The 10547-nt window shown below is 38.7% G+C and overlaps 2 protein-coding genes across 2 annotated transcripts; both read left to right on the top strand.

The window, feature by feature from the left end:
• The first annotated feature begins 17 nt into the window (after positions 1-17).
• Positions 18-3759, top strand: LOC148422621 (cytosolic 5'-nucleotidase 1A). Its single transcript, XM_088417950.1, has 6 exons — positions 18-217; positions 1186-1287; positions 1385-1520; positions 1673-1795; positions 2408-2508; positions 3096-3759. Exons 1-6 carry the CDS (start codon positions 182-184, stop codon positions 3336-3338), a joined length of 741 nt encoding a protein of 246 aa, XP_088274076.1. The 5' UTR covers positions 18-181; the 3' UTR covers positions 3339-3759.
• A 581-nt stretch (positions 3760-4340) lies between these two features.
• Positions 4341-9830, top strand: LOC148422622 (dopamine receptor D4-like). The gene is made up of 4 exons (XM_088417949.1): positions 4341-4967; positions 5838-5950; positions 7158-7717; positions 9481-9830. Exons 1-4 carry the CDS (start codon positions 4716-4718, stop codon positions 9702-9704), a joined length of 1149 nt encoding a protein of 382 aa, XP_088274075.1. The 5' UTR covers positions 4341-4715; the 3' UTR covers positions 9705-9830.
• The last annotated feature ends 717 nt before the right edge of the window (positions 9831-10547 follow it).

The raw sequence follows: 10547 nt of genomic DNA on the forward strand, positions 1-10547 counted from the left end.
TCCTGAAGAGGAAGACACAGAAGTGGCAAGTAAAGGCGGAAGTGAACTTTTCCGTTTGTGGAGTAACTTTCAGACAATTTTGCTATTTTGTGTTCACGTTGGTGCTATCTAAAGTGACTGGGTGCAAACTTTTGCAATTTTTGATTTATTTTAACCTGCCTTTGCCGGCAAGGAGGTGGAGATGGTCTCCACCATCGCGAACGCTGACGTAAAACAGGTAAAAAACAAACAAAACAACCTTGTGCGACATGCATTTTTTTAGTCGTCTTAGTAGTTATTTTTTCATTATAAATCACATTTCATACAAAGAAAAAAATGCATGCAATTCTAACAAATCGGAGTTAATTTTGGTTTGCGTGGTGCATCGGATGTCTTCCTGTTTTTTTTTTATTACACAGACACACACACACTCACAAATGACGTCTTAATATTTACAATGATAAATGTATTTTCATTTACGTTTTAATCTCATAAATTATACCTAAACATCAAAAAATTAGATTTTATAATAATACATTTAAAACCTAAACAATATAACCTTCCAATAATACCCCAACAGAGGTTTCTTTTTTTGGTCTTTTTTTCCCCGGAAACAGCGCTCACTAAAGCAAAACAAATACTGATCATAATTGATTGATAATTTTATTTCAAGTGTAGAATTTTATGATTTTTTTTCAAACTGAGAATGTGGAGGTGGCCAGCATCCTGATGTTCAAGGGAAAAATGTCAAATATGATTTATGCCATTTCACGGTGGCGAGATTCTAAAAGATGTAATACATTTTTAAGTTGTCCTTAAAAATGAATTTTACATATAGTACTTATATTCACGTTTTCAGAATTAATTGTATTTGTTTGAACAAAAATAGATGTAGAGATCATTCAGGACTTTTATAAAGCGAATAAATGATATACATTTTTTGTTTGTTTGTGCTTTCCAACTAAATAGTTCAAGAGTAGTATATCATAACCTTGTATTATTTATTTATTATCCCTTCCCCAAAGTCTTGTAATATTAATAATTTAAATGTTAGAAATATAAACACCTATAAAAATGATTAAATAAACCTCCATCTTTAAAAAAAAAAAAAGAAATCCACTTTTAATTTTCTTGTGCTTTCAAGACAAAATTACTTATTCAAATAGTTAAATGAATAAAAAATTCAAAACATTGTTTTTTTTGCAGAAAGATGCCGAGCGAGCGCTGGTGATTGCCATCTCGTGCTCGGCCGTGTTGGAGGACGATGGCGAAATGCACGTTGTGGGCGTGGCCTTCCCACTATTGCAGGTTTAAGAATAAACCTTACCGGGGTTTCAATGTTTACGGACTGCCAAACAAAAGTATTTCACAAATGTTTTGGACATATTCTTCTTTTCTTTTTTAGGCGCTGCAGAGCGTGAATCGGCATCTAGTGGCAGCGAATTCTGCCGAGTCGTTGCTTTTTGACGTGCTTCTTATCACCACCGATGAGCAGCGGCGGCGGCAGAGCGCTCGCATTGTCAGCAGCACTAAACATTTCGGTATGCCTTGGAATTGTGGTAGATATAAAAAGTCTGCGCACCTCCTTTTTAATATGGTGTCATATATATATATATTTATTTATATATATTTATTTATTTATTTTCCCTTGGCCTGGTCATGATAGGTGTCTGAATTGATGTTGCACTCACAGGTCTAGAAGTAAGCCGCTTCTGCTTTTCGGGTCAGGAAAACTTTGTGGAGAGTTTACTCGAAAATCAAGTACAGCTGTTCCTGTCCACTGAGCCTGAGGAGGTAGCATTGGCATCACAACGAGGTGCGTTTTCCTGCTGGGGGCGTCAGTTGAACTAAAAAAAAAAAAAAAAAAGGCCCTTGAAAATGTTTTTCATAAAATGCGGAATATATCAAATCAAGCAAAATGATGTGCCAAAAGAATTGATTACTGAGTTTCTTAAAATAAGTTACCCAATCACACATATGATTTCCAGGGGTTTTCAAATAGGGGAACGTGAAGGCAATTCAGGGGCTACCCAAGTTATTAACAAAGTTTCAGCAAGTATCAGCAAATCCAATTTAATACTTTTGAATGCTGTGACAAGAACACGGCGGGTGTTCTTTTCAAATTAAGAGCAAATGAGTTGGAACATGAAGTAACTGATTGCTAAACTGTGTTACAGTGATTACACGCAAAATGTTATATGCCTCTGTTTTGAGTTTTACACGGTTGCACATCATCATCACTGACGGAAGTTTCCAGGAGACAAGACAGAATAAAAAACTGATTTTAAATGTTCCATTTTCTAGACTTGATGAATAAATCATGCCTGGAAAGACACTGCCATAGTAAATTTGTAATACAACGTACTGTGTACCAGTTGTGGCTTGGCGGAGGTCTGACATGCTGGCGATTATTTGTTACGTTTTACAGGTGTCTTATCAGCGCTTTTGGGCCATCAAACTTGGCCCAGCTCATCGGAGCAACTCAGAGTTTTGTTGTGCGGTGATGACTTCATCACGACGCCAACGCAGGTACGGTTGCGCCATGTTGTCTTCTTAAACATCCGTTTATCTCAAGTAATTGATAATCCAATTTTTGCATATTTGAAATATGCATTTGAATGTATTTTAGTCTTTATCACTGGTATACATTAGGTACATTTTCATAAGTAAAAATAAAGGTAAATAATTCTGTTTTTTAACATGTACAATCATTCATTTAATCTTTTCTGAAATAAAAACCAAGCAGTGCATGTGAAATTATTCCTATTTTTAAAATTGTATTTACAATAAACCAACAGACCTATTACAGGCAAAATAAATGCAGTTGTATAGCAATATTTTCAAAACGTGGTGAGCACCCTCTAGTGGTTTGTGAAAGAATCACTCTAATCTTCATATGTGGGTTTGTTTTTTGTTTTCGTTTTTTTTTTTACATTTTTTTTTTCACATTTAATGAATCATTTAGGGATTAATTTAATAGGTTCTATTTTAATTTAATTTCCCGACACGTGGTTGTCGGGAAAAGGATGTTAAATAAATGCAACACCGTGTACTTTTCCCCCACTGTGCCACATGCTCTCCCAATAACTTTTGCGTCTTTTGGCTCCACCCACCAGCGCTTCTGGTCACAGCTGGGCGCCATGCGGGCTCGTTTTGGCCTCCTGGACAGTCCCGTCAGCGTTTTGGTGATGACGGCGCACGGCGGTCGCCAACACTTCGCAGACGCCCTAGCCACGCTTCGTTCCCACGGGCTTAACGCCGACGAGGCCCACTGCCTCGCTGGCGCCCCCCGTAGACCCATCCTAGAAGTTCTCAGGCCTCACTTCCTGCTTGGTGATGTTGCCATGCAGCTGGCATGACATTGCACTGCCTTAAAGGGACAACGCTGCTTTGCAGTGCTAGAATGTTCGCAAATGTGATGATGGCCGCTTGCCGTTTCGATGAATCTGCATGCTTTAAAAAAAAAAAAAATCATAAATTAATAAGGTCGTGTTATTGTTGCTGCGATGTAATAAAGTCCAAAGAATGTTACTTCTTGTCGTTATGTATACTTTAAACGTTTTGAAAATGTAAATTATTCCAAAAGCTTCACAAAAATGTTGGATTTTGGCTCTTATGGTTTTATGGTCACCTGAAAATTCTATTATCTTAAGAATGCCTGATTGGTATGAATAATTTAACATTTAAATTTGCTCTGATACAGTAAAGCACAACAACCAATGTTTGACTTCTTGTATATCTTAATAAAAACAACAATATAGAGAACTGTACAGCCAAAAAGATACAGACTTACATTTCGATGACTTGTTCTCCACTGGTCCCTCCTGCTGCGTGCCGTTTGTGTGATTTTGTTGCCCATCTTTTTTTTAATGATATTTATTAACACACATCAATCTGCTGTCAGAAAACAAAGCAATTGATTTTTCGTGTAACGGCTGATGCGCACGTGCTCCAATCAACACATTTACGGGGCTAAGCACAAAAATGTCCACCAGATGGCACTGTTGTTTATTTTATATAAAGTTCCAAGAAAAAAAAAGATGTTATTCAAGTAATTCTAATTGACTTCTAACTTGAAACGCTTCTCTAGCTAGAACTGTTTGTTATTTGTACGTGCGCGATGTTTTATTTTAACAAGTTTTGAAAAAAAATCTGATATATTACTTATCTATATTTATAAGTAGACTGTTCATAATGATATAGCCGTCGTGTTGATTTTGTATTTAGTGGTCCACGAATGAATTTGCGTTTGAAATAAGCTCCTTACGTTCATTGAACGCACGTGACATGAGCTGGTTAGTTTTGAGCGCACACGCGCTGGCGCATGCGCGCTCCCAACCTGCGCGCGCGTGGCATTTGGGCTGAAGGTCCGAAGTGCCGAAGGACGCAGCGGTTGCAGCGCAGCTCCTAAGCGGCTTTGTCTAATTTGGCGGCGGTGCCCCCGGTGGCCTGCAAGGCGGGCGACTCGGAGGAAAACATCCAAGCAAAGCACACCCTGCACCGGGGGTGGCTGTGGGGAGCTTTCCTTCAACTTTTTTTTTCCTCTCTTCATAATGTTGCGTTTGAACAAAAGCGATGGATCTTTCATGGCACTTTTATTTTGGCTTGTCATCAAATAAGACGGCTTAAGGGCATTTCCAGACGGCATGGGGCTCCGGCGTCACCCGCGTCGCCCTTCATGAGAGCCCGGCGGGACGCAGCGGAGGAGCCGCCGCGCCGCGGCGAAGGTGGGGAGGATGGAGATGACGGACACCGCCACCCCCGGGGGTTCACCATCCCCATCCCCTTCTGTGCGGGGTCACAACGTGGCGGCTCTGGTGCTGGGCGTGCTGCTGATCGCGGTGATCGTGGGCGGCAACGCGCTGGTGTGCGTCAGCGTGCTGACGGAGAAAGCCCTCAAGACCACCACAAACTACTTCATCGTCAGTTTGGCGGTGGCGGACCTGCTGCTGGCCGTGCTCGTGCTGCCGCTCTTCGTCTACTCTGAGGTCCAACACCACTCAAAGCAGCACTTTCTAACTCTCCTCAAAGTTTCGTTTAACTCTGCGCATCCAATTTTCCTCCTTTTTTTAACAGCGGTTCTCAAAGGGGGGATAGAGAAAACACTTCATGGGGTACTTGATGTTTTAAAAGGGTTTCAAGTATCAACAACGCTTTTTAATGCCGTGACAGGAACAATACATTTTTCTTTTCAAATGAAAAGCAAATGAATGGATCGTGAAGGAACCTAATACTATGTATAACAAGTTCATAATAGAATAGATGACGTTACATGATGAGTTTTTTTTTTTCAATTTCCCCCAAGTTAAGTTTTCTTTTTGTAATTGAGAAGTGACATCAGAGTTCTCAAATGGAAGTGCAAGTACCCCTGGGATCCCCCTGCTGATGACCGCAAGGAAAAGGCTTTGTTTTTGTCATGTGAAGTGGAATAGCAATAAAATAAGAATTTTCATCATTCTTTTTAAGTTTCGGGCACGTTGAGGCACTTGTATTTTTTCCGTTTTAGACTAAGCTGTAACCTGTATAAACGCTGTAAAAAAATACTTAATAACAGTTGTTGAAAGTTGATTCACATTGCTTTTTATCTTTTGTTAATGTTAACAAGGGTACCGATTTAGGTATAGTTATTCAATTTTTATAGATAATAATCTTATTTAAAGTCGGAGCGCGGAGTGGGGAGGGGCGTGAAAAATGTCCTCTTCCAAAGGTTGGAGGCAAAATATAATTGAGAAGCACTGATTTACACTGAAATGACTCAAATGAGGGATTTGCTAGCTTAAATCTTAAATCACATGCTTCCAAATAATTGAAAAAATGATTTTGCTCTTACTCCAGTTTGTAACGTGTGTGTACTCCAGTTCCAGGATGGCGTGTGGACGCTAAGCACCGGGGTGTGCGACGGCCTGATGAGCATGGACGTCATGTTGTGCACAGCCTCCATCTTCAACTTGTGTGCCATCAGCGTCGACAGGTACGACATTACGTCACATCAAAATCAAAGCACTGCAGGTTAGGGGATGGATAATAGACTCCGCCCCCAGGCTGTTGTGTTTTTCCTGTTAGAACAAACAAAGTGGCCAATCAAATTAGGAGTGTGTTAAAGGATCTTGAAAGGGAGCCAGTTTAGTTTAAGGAGTGTGTAAAATCGCGGATATTAAATGAATTACGTACTTCAGATAATGAAGTACTAAAGTAATCAAATTGTTCACACATTAAAATTATCAACCGATTACTTTAGAAGCTAAACTTAAGTATTTTAGAAGCTAAACAAATCCATTGCTTTATTACATAATTAATCACTTTTTACCAAAAGTAATTGGTAAGTACCTAATTGATTACTTTAGTAACTAGAGTTGAATATCTAGTAGAAATATATCTTTGGGATTCAATGAGTGAAGTGTGAATGAAAAATACATTTCGAGTTAATTATATAGTAATTTAGAAGCTAAACTTTAATTTTCCAGGAGCTAAGGTAATCCATTACCTTATTACCTAATCACTTAGTACAGATCACCAAAAGTAGTTGATTACTTTAGTACCTAGGGATGAATACCAGGAAACGTAGAACTATGTATACGTTTTTGGGATTGAATGAGTGAAGTGTGAATGAAAAATAACTACTTAGACTCATAACTGAACTGAAATATTTTTGTAGCTAAGGTAATCCATTACTTTATTATCTAGTCAATTACTTAGTACTTACCATCAAAAGTAATTAATTAGTACTTATGACCAAAAATAATTGATTTCTGAAGTATCTATGGTTGAATATTTGGAAAAGTAGAACTACGTCTTTGGGTTTGAATGATTAAAGTGTGAATGAAAAACAAATTTTGTTTACTATAGAGTACTTTAGTAGCCAAACTAGTTGTTTTAGAAGCTAATCAACTACTTTATTACCTACGCTAATCAATTACTTAAGTAGGTATCATCAAAAGTAAATTAGTACTTATGCGCAAAAGTAATTGATTACTTTAGTAATATGTGAATATGTGGAATCTTGGAAATTTGTCTGGAATTGAATGAAAAATAAATCTCCCATTAATTCAACTGATTAAACTATTGTAATCCATGACTTTACTACCTAAACATTTTAGAGCCGGAAGTGTCGAGACAGGTTCAGTATCCTTTTCTTGAAGTTTTGCGGACGATCATAACGCCTTCCCGTGCGGGCGCAGGTTCATCGCGGTGCTGATCCCGCTCAACTACAACCGCAAGCACGTGGACCTGCGGCAGGCCGCGCTGCTGTCGGCCACGTGGGTGCTGGCCCTGGCCGTGGCCTCTCCGGTCATGCTGGGCGTCAACCAAGTGGCGGGCCGCCGCCCCGGCCAGTGCAAGCTGGAGAACGCCGACTACGTGCTCTACTCGTCCGTCTGCTCCTTCTTCATCCCGTGTCCCGTCATGCTGCTGCTCTACTGCGGCATGTTCCGCGGCCTGCGCCGCTGGGAGGAGGCGCGCAAGGCCAAACTGAGGAGCAGCATCCTTGCCTGCCGCAAACTGTGCCAGGCCAACGCCGACGCCGCCTCGCTGCCGCCCCTGGCCAGGCTGCCGCCGCTTTTGCCGCCCGTCATCGAGCGGGAACCGGCAGAGCGGACGGACCTTCCCCCGCCGCCGTCGGAGCGCGCGCCCAAGGTCAGCTTCGCCGAGGTCAAGTTGGAGCCGCGGGCTCGGCGAAGGAGCACGGCCAAGATCAACACTCGCGAAAGGAAGGCCATGAAGGTGCTGCCCGTGGTCGTAGGTAAGTCAAATAGTGGGGCGGGGGGGAGACGACTCTGAGAAACGGCTTTGTTTTTTTAAATTTCAGGCACTTTGAGTATTTTTTGATACTTTTAGACCAGTGTTTCTTAACCTGGGTTTGATGGAACCCTAGGGGTTCGGCGAGTCGGTCTCAGGGCTTCGGTGGAGCCTCCGGCGCAGAGGTCCACCATTCATTTCGTGCACCACTAAAAAAACATCATATTTTATTTTTTACTGAAGAAGGGTTTGGTGAATGAGCATATGAAACTGGGGGGTTTTAAGAACCACTGTATTAGACTAACCTGTAACCTGTATACACGCTGTAAAAAGTAGGTCACATTTGTTTATTCAGATTGTTTTTTTTTGTTAACGCAGTGTTTTCAAAAAGTGGGACGGATGACCCCAAGGAAAAGGCTTTGTTTTTGTCATGTGAAGTGTAATTACAATAAAATGAGAATTTTTTTTCACATTTCAGGCACTTTGATGCACTTTGATTATTTTTTTCTGTTTTGGACTAAGATGTAATCCGTATTAATGCTGTAAAAAATAATCCACAATTGTTGAAAATTCATTTATATTGCTTTTTTCTTTTGTTAAAAATGATACAGGCTTAAGTATACTCAAACAATTTTTATAGATAATCTAATTTATAGTCTGTGAAAGCAGGAGATACTTTTTGTTAGGTATCTTTTTTTTGGACTGCTTTTATAAGCACCACAGCACCTCTCCGGTGTCGTTTGCTCGTATTAACGTCGTCGCGTGTTCACCTGCCCGGACGAATCAGCAGGAAAAGTTCCACCTATTAATAGCGGCTAGCGTGGAGCTAATGCATAGAAGTGCTTCCCTGTAGCACACGGCAGCTAATCCCGCGGCGTCTTAAACCTGAAAGCCAATTACCTCATAAAAGCTGCTCAGATGCAAGGGCCGGTGTGAAATATTCATAAACACAAAACGGGGTTATGAAGTCACATGGCCAATATTACGCCTTTGAATGTCGCTTGTAAAAGATGGGCATTTCCTGCCTGTAGTGTTGTGCATTAGTGATATACTAATGATTTTTTCCTGGGCCAATATTGATTAATAATTTGATTGATAATTATCTGCCCCTCATGAGGTACTTAAAAAAATGTTTGGAGCTGATATTTATTTATATTTTTATTTTTATATTTATTTATATTTATATATTCAGTTTTATTTGAGTGGTTCTCAACCTTTTTTCAGAGATCTACCCCCCGTGAAATATCTTTTCAGTCCCTGAAACCCATTTGCCAGTGCAAAGCATTTTTGGGTAAAAAATAAATAAATAAATAAATCAAACATGCCATCAGTGCCATTAATTAAAAATTAGACGCTTTCAAACTTCGTTTGTATTGATCCACAAAAAAATTAGTTATTTTGATCGGTTTTAGACCAAGCTGTAAACCATATAAACGCTGTAAAAAATAATTTGCCGTTGTTGAAAGTTGATTTATATTGCTTTTTTCACTTTTTGATTAAATAGGATTCAGGTTTAAATACACAATTTTTATAGATAATAATATTTTTGTGGCCAGCGCATCGAGTGGGAGGTGGCACGAAAAGTTTGGCTTGGCAAAATATAACTGAGAAGAACCGCACTATATTATTGTTTATATTATTATATTATTGTTTTTAAACCGTGAGCACCATCTAGTGGAGTAAAACAAGAACTCATGAAGCTTCATAAGGGACTCATGAAGCAATGACTAGAAACTGACCTTATTATTTTTTTTTTTTAAATCTCAGGTGTGTTCTTGCTGTGCTGGACGCCGTTCTTCGTGCTGCACATTGTGCGCGCTCGCTGCCAGACGTGCGAAATCCCGCCCACCGTCATGAGCGTGGTCACATGGCTGGGTTACGTAAACAGCGCACTCAATCCCGTCATCTACACCATCTTCAACGCCGAATTCCGAAGAGTTTTCAAAAACTTCCTGCGCCGATGCTGCTCTTTCCGCCGCCGCGAAGCCTGAACGGGATTGCTTTTACTTTGTAAATTTTCAAGCAGGAGTGGAAGAAACAATGCAGATGACAGCAACTTGTTTGAGTTTTTTTTTAAGTTGAGTTTATCTTTTCACAATAAAAGCATTTGACGCAAATTCACCCGTTTTCTTTCAAGCGAAGTTTCAACGACAGCAAAATATTTATCAATAGAGAATGTCATTAAAAGTTTCACATTTTATGTGGGTTAAACACATATATTTAACTAAATATAAAAACAATAATTTAACCATTAAAAAGTGAATTTTGGCATTGAGCTATTTAGTAATAATTTATTTTGTAAGTGATTAATATGGAATGGCCTGTTAACTCAATTGAATATATTTTATATGTCAAATTATTTGGATATTTCAAAATATTGATTTAATAGTCTATTTGGTTTAATAGTGTATTTTTTTAGATGGGGAAAATTTGAAAATGGAATGAAAACATTTATAAAACTAAAAAACTGTATGTATATATTATATTCATTTCATGATATACATTTATTGTCATTTTAAAATATTTAATGCAATTAAAATATTTTTATTTATTTAATAACAGTATTCATCTAACTACATTTCTGACAATGTTTATTTAACTAGACTTTTCAAGAACTAAAACATTCTGTTTTTTTTGTCACCTAAAGGAAATGATCAAGATAAAACATTAAAAATATTTGACATATGAAATAATTTAACTGTCAACTAATTTCAAATATGATTTAATTACCATAAATACTAACCCAATAATTATTTATTTAATGATACTTTCTGAATCTACAAATAGATATTCCACTGAATAATAGGTGAAATAATTTCTGAATACATGAACAA

Source organism: Hippichthys cyanospilos, chromosome 6 (genome assembly GCF_059441005.1).
Source record: "Hippichthys cyanospilos isolate Australia breed blue-spotted pipefish chromosome 6, RoL_Hcya_1.0, whole genome shotgun sequence".
Taxonomy (NCBI): domain Eukaryota; kingdom Metazoa; phylum Chordata; class Actinopteri; order Syngnathiformes; family Syngnathidae; genus Hippichthys; species Hippichthys cyanospilos.

Bases quoted from the DNA above. Each gene is read 5' to 3' on its own strand.
- LOC148422621 (XM_088417950.1), top strand. From the start codon at position 182: ATGGTCTCCACCATCGCGAACGCTGACGTAAAACAG. The intron at 218-1,185 runs GTAAAAAACAAA...TTTTTTTTGCAG, and splicing joins CGAACGCTGACGTAAAACAG to AAAGATGCCGAGCGAGCGCT. The intron at 2,509-3,095 runs GTACGGTTGCGC...TCCACCCACCAG, and splicing joins TCATCACGACGCCAACGCAG to CGCTTCTGGTCACAGCTGGG.
- LOC148422622 (XM_088417949.1), top strand. From the start codon at position 4,716: ATGGAGATGACGGACACCGCCACCCCCGGGGGTTCACCATCCCCATCC. The intron at 5,951-7,157 runs GTACGACATTAC...GTGCGGGCGCAG, and splicing joins TGTGCCATCAGCGTCGACAG to GTTCATCGCGGTGCTGATCC. The intron at 7,718-9,480 runs GTAAGTCAAATA...TTTAAATCTCAG, and splicing joins GGTGCTGCCCGTGGTCGTAG to GTGTGTTCTTGCTGTGCTGG.